At 36.9% G+C, this 22,662-nt stretch overlaps 1 protein-coding gene across 1 annotated transcript in view; it reads left to right on the plus strand.

Annotated features, from left to right (window-relative positions):
* Positions 1–22,662, plus strand: part of MSH3 (mutS homolog 3) — a 215,285-nt gene that overhangs the window by 94,620 nt on the left and 98,003 nt on the right. The window contains exons 13-15 of the mRNA XM_007487380.3: positions 12,556–12,688; positions 17,349–17,536; positions 19,501–19,669. Of these exons, the coding sequence (XP_007487442.1) occupies positions 12,556–12,688; positions 17,349–17,536; positions 19,501–19,669 (490 nt within the window). The remainder of the gene's footprint in view (positions 1–12,555; positions 12,689–17,348; positions 17,537–19,500; positions 19,670–22,662) is intronic.

Consider the following 22,662-nt stretch of genomic DNA (forward strand, 5'->3'; position numbering starts at 1 on the left):
GTGTTCCTTGATACAGTCATAGAACAACTCCACTGGTATGATATTAATGTAATTAAACTTTTATTAAACTTGTCTCATTAGGAAAGGTGTTTGGTAGCATTGTGACTTTCCTGAAGCTATTCAAGGTCACCTAGTGGAAAGCATTGTAATATGTGAATTAAATAATTGTTGATTTCCATTGATCTTGTTCTTTGAAAACTCCTTTTCTTTTGGCAGAAGTAGATAACATGTATCCATCTGTTGAACAGAAACAAGTATTTTGATTACCATTTAAATGCTTTGCACATTTTCTTAACATCTGATGTGATATTGAGAAAAGCCTTTGCATTTTGTCAGTTATCAACATTAAAACAATTTCATGCCTCTCATACACTTTCTGGGAAAATGATCCATCCCTCTTATCCTTGAAAACTGTTATTGGCTATAGCTATAGTTTCTGTGCTGCTGGTAAGCTGTTTATGGGGCATAGGTGGTATTTCTGTGTGTGGGGGGGAAAGCTTGAATGATTTATAAGCCAGGAAAAAGAAACAGAGAGAGAGACTGGGGAGGAGTGATGAACCCAATCTTGAGAGCTGACAGAAGAAAACTAGAGACCAGGTGAGATTATAGCAGAAGAAAAAGGTCTAAAATAAAGGAAAAACTATTCCCTAAGTAATTGAACACTTGGAGAGACAGGATTAGGGGAAAGGGAAGAGACATCTATGTGCATATTATGTGTGCTGGACACTGTACACTTTACAGATATGATCTTATTTGATTCTCACAGTAACCCTTCTAGGAGTTGGTGTGGTTTTGTGGTTGAGGAAACCGAGATAATCAGAGATTAAGTGATTTTTCTCAGGGTTACCCAACTAGTAAGTGTCTGAGGCTGTATTGAATTTAGGTTTTTCTGCTTCTGGGGTCAGTGCACTATTGTACTGTTTAACTGCCTCAGACTGTAGAAGAATCAGGGATGATGACACACGTATTTGTGGAGAAAGGTGCCGTGTTTAGGTGATCATTTGCCTAGAACCTTGTGAGTTAGTTCTTGTGCTGGGCTTAATCTGTTTTCTTTTATTTTTGTCCTTTCCTTTCTGAGATCTCTTGCTTCTAAAAGCTGTGCATAGAGAACTTACAGGTGCTACTGGTAATCAACTGGATTTGAGTGTGTATGTAGAGGAGAGTTGTTATATTTGGTAATGATTAGCCCCATAGTGCCATCCTTTCAGGGGATGACAAGGAAACAGCTGACATGGAACAAAAAGATGCCTAAGAATGTGAATGATGAGACTTTGGACATATCAATCAATCATTTATTATCAAAATAGATATCAGGCATTGTGTAGAGGTACTAAGATAGAAAGACCAAAAAGAAAGTTTTTGTCCCTAGAAGGCTTGCAGTATTATCAGAGGAAACAAATATATACACAGAAATAGATATCAAGTGAAAAAAGGTAATTTTGAAGGGGAGAGGAAAAGAAGGAGGAGGCATCCATAGTTGGGGAAAGGTCTCAGGTGGCTTTGAGCTGATTATTGCAGGAAGTATGAGAAATCTAAATGATAGAGGGGCAAAGGACAGTGGCTTCAAAAGAAACAAGTCAACCCAGTTAAAAAGAGAAGGATTTAGTCACCAGACACTATATGAGTAGAATTCCTCTGCAAGTGTATCTGTTGTGGTGAAAATTTCACCTTTTTAAGATTGTTGTAATATTGAACAATGGCCGCCAAGGAATTTACTTATGAAATTCCTAAAATGAAACACTCAAGTCAGAATGGAGTTTATGGAGGTTTAATCACAATGGGAGTAGGGAAAAGGAGAGGGAGAGAAGGAGAGAGGAGAAAAGGGAAAGGGGTTACTCAACCTCTGACCAAGGCAGAGGGAGTTTAGGCCCAAAGGCCAAGGTGGAAGGAATCAGTCCTTGACTCACGTGACCGATCTGAAGGGAAGCTGTCTGCGGGCCTCCTCTCTGTTCAAGCTTCTAACCCGAACTGCCCCTATCCCTCTCTACAGGAAGTCAGTGAATTCCAGAGGCTGTTCCCTACCTCACTTCCTGCGCCTCACAAGTGCCAATGGTGGCTCTAGCTTGGCTTATGACAGCCCAGGTGGGCAGTTAGTTATTTCTGATTTGTCATTGACTAGCACATGCCCGTGTAGTGTGGGTGTCCACAATTTTTGGGTGCTAGACCAAGATGGAGACTATTAAAATTCATATATCCCTAGCATTGTCTGCCTCAGAAGTGTAACTCTGCAGATAGCTCCTCAGGAGGGCTGGAAAGCAGCCAATTTTGAATTAGTTTGGGAAGGTGCTACGTGTCATTTTTCTATGGTTGTTGGTACACAGCTACCTTTGTGGAATGCCTCCCCTTTAACTTGGTTGCAGGTGTGGATATTGGTCAGTTTGGAGGCTGCTTTTAAGGACAAGTCTTTTTTAATTAAAAAATGGGAATCTTTGCTCTAAGTCATTGTCCCCATTAATAGGAAGGCTTTAAGGAAGAAGGTAGGTTTTGGGGACTTGTTGAATGAAGGCCAGGTGAAAACTTGGGAAGATCTTGTGTATGGGCTTAAAAATCTCACAGTTATGGGAGAAACCATATAGTACAGCGGTTCTCAACCTCTCAATTTGTAGCAATGAGAATACATAATGCATATCAGGTAATTACATTCCAAATCATAACGGTAGCAAAATTACAGTTTTGAAGTAGCCACCAAAATAATTTTTTGGTTTGGGGTCACCGCAATATGAGGAACTGTATTGCAGGGTCACGGCATTAGAAAGGTTGAGAACCACTGATATAGAATAAGTGTAAAATATGAAAGTTGAATGATTGTATTAACCACAGGGATATATCTATTTGTGAGGTTTAGCAAATAGATGGTTTGTTACATTATTTTCCCAACAAAGTAAGTCTATATTTGTCAAATTGCTCAATTTAAGATTTTTATGCCACAATAAATGCAAACCTGGAATTCCCATACCCCACCACCCCATCTCATGTACTCTTCTCAGGTACCAATTTTCTTTTGATCGTAGTAGAGTTGGAAGGAACCTTAAAGGCTATCAACTCCAGCACCCTCATTTTATAGTTCACAAAACTGATGTTAAATGACTTGCTCAGTGTCACACAGCTACCTAGTATCTGAGGCTAGATTTGAACATACTTCTTCCTGACTTCAAGTATCAGTGATCCCTCACCTATTGTGGGTGTTACATTCCAGAGACCCCTGCAATAGGTGAAAATCTGCCAAGTAGCTGCATTATATTTATTTTATTATATATATATATATATATATTTTTTAAGGCTTTTATTATAAACCCTTCCCCTTCCCACTCTCCTATAAATCTTTTCTATCTACCCTCTTATTAACCTTTCCCACACTCTTATAAACAATGAGCCAATCAGTGCCCAGGTTACAGAACACAGCACTGTGGTTGGTCACCTTTCATTCCATCAGCCAATCGTGTGCCATGTACAATCTCACATTGGCAAACTTATGTAAGTCGTAGTGGCATCCTGCATATCCATTGTGTACAGTATGGTATTCATCCACAAAATCCCACAATACAGTGAAAACTCCTTGATACAGAATTAAGATATATGTTTTTTTAAAACCCACAATACAGTGAAGTCATGATGTCAGCCATGATATAGCACAGGATGACTGTTTTCCCATCTGTCTTATACCTAATTGCTTCCATTTTAAGGCATTTGGCCTATTACCATCCCATTGGATGGGTTTACCAACTTCCATATCATCCTCAGGCATCTTGCATTGTTAAATTATGGAATGGAGTATTAAAGCAACAGCTTTGACATCATAACGCTGATTATTAGAGTTGGATATCATAGCTCTCAAAAGCTGTGTTTGTGATTAATCAGTATTACCCTGAGAAAGGAAAGGCCTCTTCCATATAGTTGTTTAGGGGGTCTACCTTCCAGGCAAAATGACTTAATAAGAATGGATTGCTTTAAATTTAGTCCCAGTGACCCTCTGGGTCTTTATTACACCTCCTATTTAGAGTCTTGAGATCTTCTTTCTCCAAAAGTTCTAAACCTCCTAAAAAAATGCTTCAGGTAACCCTTCATAGATAAGTCTCCTTTTCTACAGGATGGAAGTTGTTCCCTTTTTTAAGCTAAAATTGCCTCTCTGCCTCTCATACAATTTCCTGAACTTAGAATGCCATCATTTCTTCCCCCCACCTCCCTTTGAAGTTCTTTCCTTCCTTTAAGGCCCAAATAAAGTAATATCTTTTCTAATAAATCTTTCTCAAATATTTCTCTTCTCCCTTCCCCCTTGAACTGAAAATACTTTTGCATTTCTCACAATATTTTTTCCAGACTTATCAAGCATTATACGATATGATGTTAGTTGTGTAAATATCCTTCCTCCTTCTACCTGCCCATTAGCATGTAAGATCTTTGAAAGGGTCTGTGTCTTATCAGTCTTTATACCAATAGCACTCTATCCATTATGCTATGCTGTTTCCTTAGCTCTTTGCAGCAAATTGACTTAAAGGTAGAAATGCTTGACAATTTGAATCTTAACTTAAGGAGAGGTATAAGTGCTCCCATACATGCATATTTTTTATTTGAGGTAGAGGTTTCTATAACAAAGCTGCCTCATTGAAATTATGGAAGTATTGCAGAATCAGCATAAAAAAAAAGTCATGGGGGGCAGCTGGGTAGCTCAGTGGATTGAGAGCCAGGCCTAGAGACGGGAGGTCCTAGGTTCAAATCTGGCCTCAGACACTTCCCAGCTGTGTGACCCTGGGCAAGTCACTTAACCCCCATTGCCTAGCCCTTACCTTCTGCCTTGGAGCCAATACACAGTATTGACTCCAAGACAGAAGGTAAGGGTTTAAAAAAAAAAGTCATGAAAAATGGCACAGACATGGTTACTGATGAAAGAATGAGCTAAACATCTCCTTAGTGTGAAAAAGGCTAAATATGGAACCTTTGAAGCATAGTCACTCATGGACCGCAAGGATTACTGTCCATTGCATCTTTGTCTCCAAATGTGAAGGATGGTGGAGGTATTCATATGTAGTCAGCTTGTCTTGAATGATCCAGAATAATCACTGTCACGTCTGAAACCTCCACTCAGTTGTTTTCTGCTTTTGGAATGAAAACGACAAGTGTCTACATTTCATGCCCTGAGAATCTGCAATGCTCTCAGAACATCCTCAAGTGCCTCACTCCACCACTCCGCAGTAATGTCTTTATTGTCATCCTCTGTTTCTAAATGACAATGCTGTTTCCTGTTTAGATGGAAGTGGGGATCTGTCTCTCCCACATGATTATACCAAAAGACTACTTCCTTTGTCTTCCTGGCCATTGTGCTATTCTCAATATAGTGATTGTCATAAAATCTTAAGACTTAGCTACAGGACACATAACTATACCTATGCTCATTTCATTTGTCTTCACATAGGTGCTTATATAATGAATGTGGTTGCATGTATGGCCTTGACTTACGACTAAGTGGTTTACCATCTAGTTCTACCTTTGATCTCTAGACAGAGTTGGCAGGCTACTTTCTTTATATTTTCCCAAAGCCCAGACCTACTCAACACAGTTGTTTTTTTCTCTACAAAGCCTTATCCCTAAACATCTGTAAGGTTTGGTTTTGTTTTTTAATTTTTTACCAAAAGAATTTCCTCTACCACATTTATTACATCTTTCACTAATCATTGAGCATACTTTTTGAAAATATATTCCTTCTGGGATTTATTTGGAATTAGAAAAGTACAAGGAGACTTTTCCTCCTTTGTCTTGATACCCACCATATTTACCCTTCAGTTTGATTTATCTCAAATGTTATCAATTCTCAGCTGTTCAGGAGTAGGTAATTATCATAATGAGTCACAGGATAGACACACACAACAGTGATATCATTCTGCCTTTAACAAATCTTCCAAGAGACACGTCATTGGAGAGGTGAAAAGCCAGGAGTTGGGGCAGGAGAAAAACTGTTTTTCCTTTCTTGCTGGCAGTTTCTTTGTTATCTAAAAAAAAAAAAATAGAGATTTAGGACCAGATAATGACAGTATTGAACACTGCTAGTTAAGAAAATCCCATCACGTTGGCTTTAGAGGACTTACCATTTGATGAAAATGCTCTAATGACAGATCTGTATATATGCCAGTCAATAAGCAAGCATTTGGTAAGCATCTGCTCTATGCTAGATTCTGAGATTACAGATACAAAGAGTGAAATAATCCTAATTCTCAATGAGTTTACATTCTAAAGGGAAGACTAGGAATATATTCTATAGCTCTTTTCCTTAAGAATGTGTGTGTACGTATATGCATGTGTGTTGTGTGTGTGTGTGTGTGTGTGTGTGTGTGTGTGTGTATATATAATGTTATTTATTGTATTATATATTATTGTTATACACATATTATATATAAAATCAAACAAAAAATACAATACAAAGTAGTTATGAGGGAGACCATTATTAGCATTTTGCATTAGGAAAAACTTCATGGAGAGGGAAATCTTGGTACTGTATCTTGAAAGAAGGGAAGGATTCTTGGTATGGGAGGCAGTCATTGCAAATTGTGGAGATGGGATGGGGTGTGCCTTTTGTGGTGCAAAGAGAAGGCCAGATTGTACAAAATGCAGAATACTGAAGGGGACTAATATTTAAGGAATCTAGAAAGATTGTGGCCAGACTGCGAAGGACTTTCAAAAGATTATATATTTTATCTTAGAGGCAATGAGAAGCTACTGGACTTAATTATGCAGACAGTATAGTTCAAGAGGGCCTTTTGATTATAAAACATAAAAGTTTCAGGCTTCAAGGAAATAATTTATTCCAGCATAGGAATAAAACTCAAATTAAGTAGTGATTTATAAACTAAAGATTATTAAGAAAGGTAATATAACATTTCTTTTAAAAAAGAAAGGAAATAAATAATAGTAATAGCTAACATTTGTATATATGTAATATATGCATATATATATATATATATATATATAGAGAGAGAGAGAGAGAGAGAGAGAGAGAGAGAGTACTTTTAAGATGTGCAAAGGACATTACAAATATTATTTTATCCTTATAACAACCCAGGAAGGTAAATACTGTCATCATTCCCATTTTACAGATGAAGAAACTGAGGCAGACAAAGATTAAGTGATTTGCCTGGAGTCACACAACTAGTAAATATCTGAGACTGAATTGCTTTTGTGTTTGTTTTCTTTAGCGACTTGCTTTTTAGGACTATCAGCTTCATACACTAATGTTTGGGTCATTTAATAAAAAATTCTATTTCTGGTTTAAAAAAAAATCACAATTCAGTGAGAAATGTCTATTTGAGGTGAGGCTATTTGGAACATGAAGACCAAGACACCAACCCTCATGGCATAACAGATCCTAATTGTGGGCTAAACACTACTCTAAGGAAATTAATATTGTTGAAACTGCAGACCTGGAGAGCTTGAGCCCATTTTTATAAAACTCAAGATCTCCTGTGTGGAAGCTGTGGGCACTTCTCCTTTCTTCCCTTGTGATGTGGGTTTCATGTGACCAGCTCAGGGCAAGGAACTTCAGTCTATTTTTATCTTCCATGTTCCCTGGTGAGCTGAGTCCTGTTGTGCTACCTTGCTAGTCTGTTTGCTCTTGGGGCTCGTGAGTTTTCAAGAGGGATAGTCTTCTTAGCAAAAGCTACTGGAAGTGACGGGGCACAACTCTAAAACTCTCGTATGAGATAAAATGATATTAGACTCTTTGACCTGAGAGGAGATGAGAACAGAATAGATGACACAGCTGATTATAAAAGAAAGCCTCTTGAATGCTGTAGATATATATGTTTGTTCACATTTATGAAAATGATAAAAATTTTGTAGGAATGACCAAAATAAAAAAGGTCACTGGCTAGTAAGGAGCATTATTAGGTTGTTAGTGCTACATAAATCTTATGTAGTGGTATTACATAGTGGTAACCTTGGTTGTATTGTGCCCCCCTCACAGCAGGACTATATTCTTTATCTTCTCCTCTCCTTAAATCACATTACTCAGTATTAATTTTTATTTTTAAACCCTTAGCTAGGAAGTATCTGAGGCTAGATTTGAATCCAGGACCTCCCATCTCTAGGACTGGTCCTCAATCCATTGAGTCACCTGGCTTCCCCCAGGATTAACTTTTGAGATCTATAACTGGTTCCAATTCTGTTTTCCCCTTAGGAATATGAAGGGGTTGGACTGAATGGTCTCTCACCTTAATCTTCCAGCTTTTTTTCCTTTCTTTTTTCCTCTTTTTTCAAATTTGGAATATTTTTCCATGGTTAAGTGATTTATTATCCCCCTCATTCCCTCCCCACTCCCAGAGCTGACAAGCAATTCCACTGGGTTATACATTATCTTTGTTCAAAACCTATTTCCATGCTTTTCATATTTGCAAAAGAGTGATCTTATTACATCAAAACCCTAATCATATCTCCATCGAACTACATGATCGATCATATGTTTTTCTTCTGCGTTTCTACTCCCATAGCTTTCTCTGGATGTTGACAGCATCCTTTCACTTAAGTTCCTCTTATCCTGGATCATTGCATTGCTGCTAGTAGAAAAGTTGGTTATGTAAAATTGTGCCATAATGTATCAGTCTCTGTGTACAATGTTCTCCTAGTTCTGCTCCTCTCACTCTGCATCACTTCCTGGAGGTTGTTCCAGTCTCCATGGAATTCCTCCACTTTATTATTCGTTTGAGCACAATAGTATTCCATCACCAACACATACCACAATTTGCTCAGCCATTCCCCAATTGAAGGGCATCCCCTCATTTTCCAATTTTTGGTCACCACAAAGAGAGCAGCTATGAATATTCTTGTACATATATTTTTCCTTATTATCTCTTTGGGGTACAAACCCAGCAGTGCTATGGCTGGATCAAAGGGCAGACAGTCTTTTATCGCCCTTTGGGCATAGTTCCAAATTGCCCTCCAGAATGGTTGGATCAATTCACAACTCCACCATCAGTGTATTAGTGTCCCAATTTTACCACACCCCCTCCAGCATTTATCACTTTCTTTTGTTGTCATGTTGGCCAGTCTGCTAGGTGTAAGGTGGTATCTCAGAGTTGTTTTAATTTGCATTTCTTGAATCAGGAGGGAATCTTCCAGCTTTTAGACCTATGGCTCAACTTTTAAGACTTAAATCCTCAAAGTTTTGCACCATTTAATCGTTTATACCCATACCTAAAAAGTTGATTACTCAGTGGTCAACCTTTTTGGTGACAAGCTTTGGCATACTTGGCCAGACTGGTCCTTCAGCAAATACAGTCAGTTTATTACCCATGCTTCCTTTGATATACCCTCTCTTTTCAGTATTTACAAGTCTTGACATTGATTTCAGCCTATCTTTTTTTAGTCTGTTTATACATTAATCTCTCCCATGAAGTCTTCCTTCACGAATGTCCAATTATTCTTGGCACAATATATTCCATCCCCTATTCCATGCTTTTGCCTTGATTTTCTGTTCCCCTATTAAATTGTTCTCCCTTCTCCTCTCCAGTTCTCTTATCTCCCCTTATGGCTCTACTCAGATGCCACCTCCAAAGTAAAGCTTTTCTCGATTCTCCCTCTTCCCCTTCCTCCAAATTTCTTTACATAATCTTTATATTATGTTAAATTTAAGTATGTACATGTTGTCCCTCTGTCTGGTCCCACCCCACCCCAGGAGGGTTGTAAATTCCTTGAGAATATAGATTATTTTGTTATTTCCATGACCTAGCACATTGCTCTATACATAGTAGAGTTTAGTAAATTTAGTGAATTGTGAATTGGGTATACAGAATAAAATCATAGAATGTTAAAATTGGGAAATTCTGAAATCCTCTAGTTCAGCTTCCTGAATTTGCACAAAAAGAAACCAAGCTTCAAAGGTGAACCAACATGCCCAGAATTATTTATTCATTTAGCAGATATTTATTAATTACCATATTCCTTATTCTTGAGGAACTTAAATTCTAAAAGGAGAGGGAAGATAGGCACAAAAACCACTTTGAGGCAGGAAAAGTAAGATAACCTGTATCTCCTGTGTTCAGCCAATCCCAGTGGCTTATCTTCTTATCTTTCCAGCCTGTATTTCCCCTCCTGATTCCTGTGGTCCAGCCAAACTAGGACTTCCTCCCTCCCTCTCTTCCTTCCTTCCTTCCTTCCTTCCTTCCTTCCTTCCTTCCTTCCTTCCTTCCTTCCTTCCTTCCTTCTTTCCTTCCTTCCTTCCTTCCTTCCTTCCTTCCTTCCTTCCTTCCTTCCTTCCTTCCTTCCTTCCTTCCTTCCTTCCTTCTTTTCCTCCCTCCCTCCCTCCTTTCCTCCCTCCCTTCCTCCTGGAGTCACACAGCTAGGAAGTGTCTCAAGCCAGATTTTAACCCAGGACCTTTCTCTCCCATCTCTAGGTTTGGCTTTCTATCCACTGAGCCACCTACCTGTCCCCGCCCCTTACCTTCTTCTTAACACATGACAGTACACTGCATCTCTGGTCTCCAGTAGTAGCTGGCTCTCTCCCATTATTGGAATGTACTTTCTCCTTATCTCTACCTAACAGAGCCCCTCCCTTCCTCTAAGATGCAACTCAAGACACCATCTCCCACTTGAACTTTTTATTGATCTGAACTGCTAGTGTCCTTCCTTCCAAACTCCTTTTTACTAAATAACTAAGTATCTTTGTTCACATTTGCATTTATTAACTTACTACTTTTGCTAAGTATGTTTTTAATACATATATTCTCTAATAGAGTATAAGCTCCTTATTAGTAGGATTATTTTCTAGCACAGTGTCTTGCACATATTAGGTATTTAATAATACCTAATTAAATTAAATTAAATTAGGTATTTAATAATAATGTCTTGATAGAAGGAGACATCCTGGAAAACTGTTTTGAGAAAGACGAGGAAGGCATGTTTACTTTCACCTGGTGTTCAGAGGTTTTTGAAGAAGGGAAGGAATTTATGAGTTAGAGTTGTCCAAATGAGATAATGGATTTAATGTGCCATATAAATGCCTTCTCTGAGCTTTCTACTGAGTTTCTGTTGAGCTGAAGCAATGTTTATAGAGCAATACCAGGATGAGCTTGTAAATGTTTGATAGCTGAATTCTTTACAACCACTTTTAAGTTTAATCGACATTATTAACACTTTCTTAAATGTAGACAGTCAACAAAACATGACATCAACCCCTGATTGTTAGCGATTTTGAGATGTAAGTGTTCCCCCTGAAAATTGACCAGGAAGGCATCCTGAAAGATGCAACACTTGGGTTTGTTTGAGAGTTTAAGGGAGTCTGCAATAGGTGAAAAATGGTAGAGAATCTGTTGTAGGTGTGTGAACAAAGATATGGAAGTAGAAGAGGTCAGGGCATGAATGAGAGTAAAGAGGTTTCCAATTTGGTTGGAAAAAATAACATATGAAAAGGAACAGCATGAGCTAAGTCCAAGCTGCTAGGTTGAAGGTTACTTAGTGAAGGAGTTTGTGGAAGACATCTTTGATGGTGTCTTAGGATTCAATCACTTCTATTTCCTGCATAAATTAAAAAAGCTACCAAAGTCAACATGTAGCCTTGTTCTGGGAACTTAGCCAGAATATGTTATACCCAGTGGTTGCTCCATAAATATTTATTAAATGAATGCTTAAAGGTACAAGGAGAATCAAGGAACAAGATCAGCATGGCACTTGGCTCATCAGAAAGAGTCCTGGATCCCTGGGAGTTACAAGATCTGCTTCTAGTCCCAGCTGTGCCACTAACAAGCTGTATGACTTTGGATAAATCACTTACCTTTCAGACTTTCACTTTTTCTCTTTTGGCAGCCATGGGCTGAAGTGATAGAGCACTAGGCCTGGATTCAGGAAGTTCCAAGTTCACGTCTGGCCTCAGACACATTCTAACTTTGTCCCATGGCAAGTCACTTACTTGAGTGCTATCTGCCTCAGTTTCCTCAACTGAAAAATTAGGACAATGGCACCTATCTTGAAATGTTATGAGGATCAAATGAGAAAATCTTTGTAAAGTAGGCACTTTATAAATCCTTCCTTCCTTCGTTCCTTCGTTCCTTCCTTCCTTTTTTCCTTCTTTCCTTCCCTTCCTTCCCTTCCCTTCCTTCCTCCCTCCCTCCCCCCCTTCCTCCCTTTATAGTTTGGGTTATATTATAGTTAAGGACCCTCTTTTAGGCTTTAAAATTCTTCTGTTTTTAAGAGATTTAGTCAAACAATCTAGAAAATGAATTAAATTATTTTTTGATGGTTCCATGGTTATTGTGCAGTTACTTCAATCAGGATAATCAGTACCATAGCTCTATGCAGATACAACCTTTGGATTTTCTAGAATGTTAATTAATTGGAAAGTAAGAGGGTTAATGATCCTTGTCCCTAACAAAATAAATGACCTGTGTGGTCTCTCATACTCACTGCAAGATGTATTTTATGTCTTTTTTTAAAGGTTTCTTTATGCAAGATGTTTTCATCTATGGAATTTCTAAAAGTCCCAGCTGTACAACATTGGAAAGAATTTATATTCTGAAGGATCAAGGCTCCTAAATTTCAGGAGGTTTTTTGATAACTACAGTTGTTCTTCTCTAACAGGGAAATAAATGCTCGACTTGATGCAGTGTCTGAGGTTCTCCTTTCTGAGTCCAGTGTGTTGGCTCACATACAAAATCATCTGTGCAAATTGCCTGATTTAGAGAGAGGACTCTGTAGTATTTATCACAAAAAGGTAAGCTGGTGAAAATTATACTAAAGAGATTCCAAGGATGATGAGGAAGATACCTCAATTCTTTGGCATCTTAGGTTTATCACACACAATCTTGCGCAAAACAAAAGAAAATGTTCAATATAAATCATGCAGATTAATATCTGAATTTCTCTATTGTAAGAAATGTAAAGTTGACATACTTCAACATGCAAACATATATAATGGAGTCTTAATTTTCTCCCTTCTATCCTCAAATAATAGCCCACTAGAAAAGCTAGATGGGATTATTTAAATTAACCTTGCCTCTTATATCCTCATTTGATCATCTGGTTAGGTTTCTACTTGGACCTATGCAGATCTATAATAATAAATAATAATTTTAACATTGGCATTCAATATACAATCCTATTTATTTTTCCAGGGAAATACATAGTATGTATTTTTAATTTTACTTTATCTTAATAAATCACTTTTGGGACTATAATAAAACATAAAGAGAACAGCAGTTACAGGCAGACAGTTCTTTTCAATGACTTATTTTAATTCAGGGTTTGCTAAAACAAAAAAGTCATGATGAGGTACCAGCAAACAAATTACACTCTCATAGATGCATTCTGACCTGGGAGATTTATACAAATTCAGGGAAAGAGAACTAAATTCATTTCCTAAGTTACTAATTTGAAGAGTAAGTTCATCCTTGATTATAAATTTTGTTTTTTTTTTATGAAAATGGTTTTTCTGGGAAGTTTGTAATTTGTTTTGCCTTTTTAATGCCTCTGTAAAGACATACCTCAAGTTTGGTTTGATTGATATTGCAAAGTGGAAGGGAGAGAAAATTCAGAGACAAATCAGATTTGGAAAATATAAACATTTTATACTCATTTCATTGTTACCGTGATCTCTGAGGTTCCTTCCAGTTTTAAATCTATGTTCCTATGTACTTATCTATGCCTATTTTTGGTAAGTTTGTTAGTTGACTCTTGGAACACATCATTAACACATGTCTGTTCTTTAACATCAGCATACCCTAAATAAGCTTCTCCTTTGTACACCAACTGGTGAGTGATGCTTTGGGTACAAACTGTGCCAGTGGTCTGAAATTTATAAAACTGTAAGGAATTCTGAAGTGCTTTATTTGGATGTTGTGAAAATGGTTAGGTTGGGCCATATGGCTGTGCAGAAAATGCTGGGCAGCAAATACAAATAGGTACTTTTGGGGATGATAATAATAGTGCATACCAAGTGGCACAAGGACGGAGTTTTAAAAATAGTTGTGTCTTTTGGTAGCCAGAATTGTAAATTCAAATCTTGGGGAACAGTCTTACTTAGTCACCAAAGCCAGGGAGACTTGGCTGAAAAATTTAGTCTTTTACTAAAGTGATTTCATAAGTCATTTTAAAATGGAGGTTCTCAATTTTTTTGTGACATGGATCTCTTTGGCAGTCTGGTGAAGCCTTTGAACACTTTTTCAGAATAATCTTTTAAAAGATACAAAGTAAAAGTACATAGAATAGGAACAGCTAGGTGGCTTTTTGGATAGAGAGCTAGGCCTGAAGATGGCAGATTCTGGGTTCAAATTTGGTCTCATGCACTTAGCTGTGTGACCCTGGGCAAGTCACTTAACCCCAATTGCCTAGACCTCTTCTGCTTTGGAACCAATACTTAGTATCAATTATAATATAGAAGATGAGGGTTTTTAATTTTTAAAAAGGGTGATAAGGGATACAAATGATAGTATTATAATCTATATATATACATATATAATATATATGACATATAATTATAGTAATGCCCTTGTGCAGTTTCCCTGTCATCTCTCCTCCTCCTCACCTTTGGAACAGCCCATCTTCTCTCTTCCGTTCATCTCATTTCTTTTTCTTTCTTTCTTTTTAAACCCTTACTTCTTGTCTTAATATACTAAGTATCTAACGTTACTATATAATATACTATACAATACTAAGTATTACTACCAAAGCAGAAGAGTGGTTAAGAGCTGGGCAGTGGGGATTAAGTGACTTGTTCAGGGTCACACAGTGAAGAAGTGTCTGAGACTAGATTTGATCTCCCATCTCCAGGCCTGGCTCTCTATCCACTGAGCTACCTCCCTGCCCCTAAAATAAAAGCTATCCTACTCTTCTGTTTCCTGTTAGCCTTTTTTTTTCTGTTTTCTTCTGTGCATTTCATCAAAATTTTCAATGGCTCTTTCCTCCCTTCCTTCCTTCCTTCCCTCCTTCCTTCCTTCCATTCCTTACTTCTTTCCATTCATTCCTTCCTTCCTTCCTTCCCTCCTTCCCTCCTTCCTTCCTTACTTCTTTCCATTCCTTCCTTCCTTCCTTCCTTCCTTCCTTCCTTCCTTCCTTCCTTCCTTCCTTCCTTCCTTCCTTCCTTTCATTTCTTTCTTTCCTTTCTTTCCTTTCTTTCCTCTTACTAGATCTCACCTCTCACTAGGTCCTACCCTCCTGCAACTGGGGGGAAAAATGCCTTTTAACCAATACATGTAACGAAGCAAAATACATCACCAGATTTTCTATTTCCAAAAATACCTGGCTTATTCTGCACCTTGAGGCCATCACTTCTTTGTCAGGAAACTAGCAGTGTACCTCATTTTTGGTCCTTTGAAATTGTAGTTGGCCCATTGATCTGAGTTCTTAAGACTTTAAAAGTTATTTTTCTTTATGTTGTTGATATTTTTGTATTATTGTTTTTTGGGTTCTGTTCACTTTACTCAGCATCAGTTTATACAAGTCTTTTCCAGATTTCTCTGAAGCTCCTTTTTATCATTTCTTGTATAATAATATTTAGTAAAATGTGTATAGCACAGTTTGTTCAGCTATCCCCCAACTGATGGGTACCTTCCTAGTTTCAGTTCTTTCCTATAATTAAAAAAAAAAGATATCATAAATCTTTTTGTACCTCTTAACCCCCCCCCCTTTTGTCTCTGAGGAATAATAAAAAAAATTCCATGTATCATTTTCATCCTCTAACACAATTCCTGTCACGTAATAGTGGGTGCCTAATAAATTATTACAGTTTGATTAATTGAATCATCTCTTTAGTTAGTCCTATGTGGATTAGGCACTTATTTAGATTTTGGTTCTCCCCCTTTCTCACCCAGTCTAGAAGCATGGGAGCTGCTCACCACATATGTGCCCCTCTTATAAATATATGCATTTTGACCTATTCTATTTCAGTTCTTGGACAGTTCACTCCTCCCTAAGTCACTTGGTTCTTTTTTTTCTTATTTGGTATTCTAGAAGCTCACCATATTAGTGCATCTTCAATTCAGCATGTTCACAACAGAATTCATCCCCTTTTCCTTATAAAGTCATCCTTCCTAATTTCCCCATATTACTTAAATAAGCCCTTGGTTTTGTTCTGTTTTGGTTTTTTGAAGCTACCTAGCCAACTACTGTTATTCAGCTATTTCTTTGAGGTAGACATCTTACTGTTCAGATTTTCAGTGAAATAAACCTTTTCCTAGTCTCTTACCCAAGTGAGTTTTTACATCTCTTATGGTTAAGAACAGATATGGTGGTTTATATATTTTGTACATGTTATAGAGAAGGGAGAGAAAGAGAAAGAAAGACAGGAGTTAAAGAACCAAACATCCTTTGGGAAGACAATGGCTCAACATCCATATTTATAAACATGCAGTGGAGCATGATTCGGAGGATATAGGTATATCTTAGACTGCATCTTAACTACAAGTTCCATCAGGTGGAAGATAGAGGGCAAACCTTGCAATAATAAAGACCTGGATTCAAGTCTTGCTTCTGGTGTTTTTTTTTCTGATATTGGTACTAAGCAAGAATGTCCAAATCATTTAGTCACCTAGTGCCCCAAGCTTCCAACTGCTCATTTATCTTTCCTGGCTCTGACCTAGTCTACAGCAAATGTGTGGAACTCTTTGTATATGCCTTACATTATAATGAGCTGTGAGATGACTGTGTAGAAGGAAAAAAGTGGCAATTTGTAAGAACAAGAACAAATGGACTTTGTTATATAACAAAAGCAGATACAGCTTTAGCAGATTTAAAGTTGCAAAATTATTTTTCTTGCTGCCTTCCTTGGCTCTTGATCTTTAAAATTGTTTTCCTCTTCTAGAAAGTCTAATAAGTAGATAGATTAATATTCAGAGCATAGTAGAAGACTTGCCCTTTTGTTATTTTCTATGAATATAAATAGGAACTGTAGTATTTCATGTACAGTAAGTAACTGATGGTAAAAGTGGTGAATTACTAATAAGATCATTAAAAAAAATTGTCAATGACTGTTTATCATGCCTTAGTTTATTTTGTTAGGAAAAATAGAATAAGTGTAGGAGTGAGCAGAAACATAAGATTCAAAGAGACTACAATGAGATTCAATATATTGTTTGAATTTATTTTTCCCCCCATTCCTGGTGTTTCTGATGTGTTTTTCAAAATGCCTTTTGAAAAATGAAAAAAATTCTGGATTTAAATCACTTAACTTAATTCCTTAAAACATTCCTCATATGGAAATTTACTACATAAACGTTTGTTGAGTTCTTTATTTTAATTGGATAACCTTTTTATGTGGCAAGATACACTCATAAGAAAGGTAATCTGAAATGTATTCACCCTTAAAATGATTGGTTAATCATTACATTTCATTTTCAAGTGTTTTACATTCTTTAGGTTAAAACTGTTTCCATTTTCAGTGTTCCACCCAAGAGTTCTTCATAATTGTTAAAGCCCTATGTCACCTGAAGATAGAAATTCAAGCATTAATTCCTGCTATCAATTCTCAAGTTAAATCAGACTTGCTCAAGAAATTCCTTCTGGAAATTCCTGAACTTCTCGACCCAGTGGAGCATTATTTCAATATACTCAGTGAACAAGCTGCCAAGTAAGTATCAGACCTTTCATTATTTTTTTTTAAGTTCAGTTGATGGTTGGAGTCATCTTTCATATCACTGTATTTTTTATTTTATTTTGGGGTTTTGGTTATGCATGACTGCTGTTAAAAAATGAACAATATGGAAGTGTGTTTCGCATGACAATAAAAAGAAAAAAATGTTGATCAGGCCTCATTGATTGGGGACTGACCCAACAAATTAGAGTATATGAATATAATAGAATTATTCTACCCTAAGAAAAAGGACTAAGAATTTGAAGAAACAAAAGAAGACTCTTCTATGTGAACTAATTAGGGTAAAGTAGGCAGAACTAGGAAAATAGTATGTATAATTCAATTATTCAGTCAATAAGCTTTTATTAAGTTCTTGTTTTGTTAGAGACATTATATCAAATGCTAGAAATAAAGAAAAAACAGGCAAAAATAGGCCTTGTCCTCAAGGAGCATATGTTCTAATCAAGAAGACATCATGTAAATAACTTGGTATATGTGACATATATACAAAATAGGTGGAAGACCAGCTGAGAAGGAAGGCATCAACAGCTGTTTGGCTGAGAAGGACCTGCTGCAGAAGGCAAAACTCCAGCTTAGTCTTTTTTTTTTTTAACCCTTACCTTCCATCTTAGAATCAATACTGTGTATTGGCTCCAAGGCAGAAAAGTGGTAAGGGTTAGGCAGTGGGGGTTAAATGACTTGTCCACAGTCACATAGCTAGGAAGTTTCTGAGACCAGATTTAAACCCAGGACCTCCATTCTCCAGACCCAATGCTCTGTCCATTGAACCATTGAACCAGCTGCCACCTCAAGCTTAGTGTTGAAGGGTGCTAAGAAGTACTTTCACAGTGAGGGGAAAGAGCATTCCAGGTATTGGGAGCAGCTAGTACCAGGACGGTGAGACAGTTTTCTTTTTTTAAATTAATTTTTTAATTTAATTTTAACTTAATTTTTTTTAATTTTTTAAAATTAAAAAAAATTTATTTTATTTTATTTTTTGAAAAATTTATTTAATTAGTCAATTTAGAATATTTTTCCTTGGTTACAAGAGTCATGTTCTTTCCCTCCCTTACCCCCACCCCCGCCTGTAGGGGATGTGCAATTCCACTGGGTTTTACCTGTGTTTTTGATCAAAACCTATTTCCATGTTGATGTTTGCACTAGGATGTTCCTTTAGAGTCTACATCCCCAGCCATATCCCCCTTGACCCATGTAATCAAGCAGTTGTTTTTCTTCTGTGTTTCTACTCCCACAGATCTTCCTTTGAATGTGGATAGTGTTATTTCTCATAGATCCCTCCAGGTTGTTCAGGATCATGGCATTGCCACTAATGGAGAAGTCCATTACCTTCAATTGTACACAGTGTATCAGTCTCTGTGTACATTGTTTTCCTGGTTCTGCTCTTCTTCCTGGAGGTCGTTCCAGTCTCCATGGAATTCCTCCACTTTATTATTCCTTTTAGCACAATAGTATTCCATCACCAACACAAAGCACAATTTGTTCAGCCATTCCCCAATTAATGGGCATCCCCTCATTTTTCAATTTTTGGCCACCACAAAGAGTGCAGCTATGAATATTCTTGTACAAGTCTTTTTCCTTATTATCTCTTTGGGGTACAAGCCCAGCAGTGCTATGGCTGGGTCAAAGGGCAGACAGTCTTTTATCGCCCTTTGGACATAGTACCAAATTGCCCTCCAGAATGGCTGGATCAATTCACAACTCCACCAGCAATGAGTTAATGTCCCCACTTTGCCACATCCCCTCCAACACTCATTACTTTCCTTTGCTGTCTTGTTAGCCCATCTGCTAGGTGTGAGGTGATACCTCAGAGTTTTGATTTGCATCTCTCTGATTATCAGAGATTTAGAACACTGTTATTTCCATTATATCACACTGCCTGGGAATGGTGCTATTTCAACCACTCTATGTCTACATTTATCCTCATACTTTTTGTTTTTTAGAATTGGAGATAAAACCGAGTTATTCAAGGACCTCTCAGATTTCCCTTCAATAAGTACGAGAAAAGAGGAAATACAAATGGTTACTGCAAAAGTCAACTTACATTTGCAAGAAATACGAAGATTACTAAAAAATCCTTCAGTACATTACAAAACAGTGTTGGGACAGGAGGTAATGTAAATCTATGCTTGATTAAATTTTTTTTTCTGTGAAAGCCATTTGCCAAATGAAATAGAAATTTGTTAAGAGAGAAATAATCTTGTTATTTACATTTGAATTTGTTTTGCCACCTTATAGTTTTGAAATGAATGGTTCTGATAGCACTACCTTTTGTACAGCTGGTAAGACAGTCTGACTACTGAAAATAATTCTGTATACAGAATGGGTTTTCCTCCTAAGTAACTGATGTATATTTCATAGATTCCTAAAATGAAGAGCTGGAAGGGCCATAAGAAATTACCTAGGCCAACTTCTTCAATTTACATATTTAGAGAGAAATCACAAGAATTTATAATTTCCCATTTTATTGGGTCATATTTTTATAACATAGCCTATCTTGTCTTGTGTTGCGGTGGATTTGAAATGCACTTTCAGGGGACTCAGGGATATAGAAAGTTTTTATCGTTGTGGCAGATGTTTAGCGGTCATTTTGTGTTTATTATCTTGACCTATGTTAATAGCCACTTCCTGTGAATGCTTGCAAAATTAGGATAAATTTATAAAATCATGAAATTTTAAAAATTGGCTAGAACAATTAAAAAATAACTAAGAATCCTGTTCTAATTTATCAGTTACTTTTCAATAAGTACTTATTCATAGAATCATCATGCTACCTTGGAAAGAATGGGGCATTTGAAGTCAAAGGAGATAGTAGGTTCAAATTACCATTTGGCTACTTTCTTCTTTATCTTCTAGTATCCTCCTTTTTAGAAAAAGGGAGTTGAACTAGATTCTGCTCCCTAATCTAAGGCTCTACAGGGAAATATTTCAGTACTTCCTCAATATGAGATGCGTGTTTGGGAGTTTCCATGATAACCCTTATAGTGAAGTTTGATTTTTATAAGTATTAACACGAAGCATGATTTTAACTTGAAAGAATTGTTATAATCAGTGCTTGTCAACTGATTTCCTTTCTGTATTGGGGTAGTGTTTCTTATATTCCTGAATTATGACTTCACTAAGTTTGATTATAATATTAGAGAGTCTTGGATTAATTTGTTTTAATAATAATAATAACAATAGCATATATATAGTTATACATATATATATGTATATAGTTTTAAGGTTTGCAAAGTGCTTTGCAAATATAGTCTCAGTTTCTCCTTACAACAGTCCTGGGAGGTATTATTATGCTATTATCTGTTTTGCAGTTGAGAGACTAAAACAGTCAAAAGTTAAGTGACTTGCCCAGTGTCTCATGGCTAGACCCATGGCTGGATTTGAATTTATCTTTCTGGCTCCAGGGCCAGTGCTCAGTCCACTGCTCCATGGACTTACTTATTTTATTGGAAATAAAATCTGAAATGCTTTTTTATGCAGTACAAATGCCGCAAGTGTGAGTGACTCTTTAGATCTTGCATGCTTTAACCTAATGTGGAACTTCTCATCCATACAAATCTTTTTTGAACAGCGCGTGTTCATTGTGTTTGGTGATGCTGTGCATCTCTGAATGTTGTCAGAACATGAATTGAGGACAGTCAGCATTTTGCAAGCTGTGTGGTATGGAAGGGTTAATCCTTTATGTAACAGCTCATTCCTACAACATTCTTGAAAGAGGTAGAGCTTTTGGGGGGGTTCATTTTGCAGGTGACGAAATTTAATAGAAAGACCTCCTTGTGTAGTGAAGGTCACACCCTAGCAGCCCTCCTACATAAGTTCAGATACAGCTATGCTTACTGCACAACCTGCAAAATGCTGATTGTGATCATTCCGTATTCTGATTTGTAAATTAAAAAGAATTGAAAGGGAACTCTTCTTTTAAAGCTAGTTATAGAGCCTTTTTGTACTGTTCAGAGTCCATGAACCATGATGTTTTTTCATCCCTTTTATTTAGGAAAAATTTGAAGATTATGAATGGAGGCTTTAAAAATATACAACCTTGTGATTTAATAATAAGCTGGGTAATTTGAAAACAGATTTTTACCATTTAAGAGCATCATTGTAAATCAAATTTCAAGACTTCATCATTTTTCTTTTTGGGGAGAGAAGAGACCAAGGGAATTAGAATATAATTATTATATTAATTTTTGTTTTACTTTCTTTTTTTTCAGACTAGATGGGGGACATAGATAATCATTTAAGATTTCAAGCTTTTAATAAGTGACAATCTTCAAGGAAAATTTGCATGAATCTTGTGCTCTCTTTTATGCTTTAAACCATCTTGTTTATTGCCAACTTCTCTAAGAGTTAAAATTATTTATTTATTCCATTTAAGTTTCTCTTTAAAAAATCCTTATCTTCTGCCTTAGACTCAATACCAACTATTAGTTTTAAGGCGGAAAAGTGGTAAGGGCTAGACAACTGAGGTTAAGTGATTTGCCAAAAATTTAAAAAATTAGAATGTGTTTGAGGTAAGATTTTAACCCAGGTCCTTCCATCTCCAAAACTGGTTCTCTGCTCACTGTGCTATCTAGCTGCCCCACTCTTAATACATTTTCTTTTTCTTCTTTTTCTTTTTTTTTAAAGATCCTTTCCTTCCCTCTTAGAATCAATTCTCTGTATTGGTTTCAAGGTAGAAGAGTGGTAAGGGCTTAGGCAATGGGGGTTAAGTGACTTGCCCAGGGTCACACAGTTAGAAAGTAGCTGAGGCCAGATTTGAACCCAAGACTTCCCATCTCTAGATCTGGCTCTCAATCTATTGAGCTACCCAGCTGGCCCCCTCTTCATCCATTTTTCAGAAGAGCATTGTCATCAAAATTCCCTCAACTTATACATATGATAGATAAGAGTTATATTGATAAATGAAAAAAAAATAGCAGGAAGAAAAGATATATAGGTCACAGTAGAGAAAAATAAATTACCCCCATGTTGTCATTTTGGTACTTCCATTTTAAAAGCAGGCACAACCCTGAGATCAAGTGGTAGAGTTATGTGAGTTAAACAGACAAAGTTACCTTCATCTTATACTTAGCACTCTGAGTATCCTACAGTCTGAGCATTGAAGC

Source organism: Monodelphis domestica, chromosome 3 (genome assembly GCF_027887165.1).
Source record: "Monodelphis domestica isolate mMonDom1 chromosome 3, mMonDom1.pri, whole genome shotgun sequence".
NCBI classification, from domain to species: Eukaryota; Metazoa; Chordata; class Mammalia; order Didelphimorphia; family Didelphidae; genus Monodelphis; species Monodelphis domestica.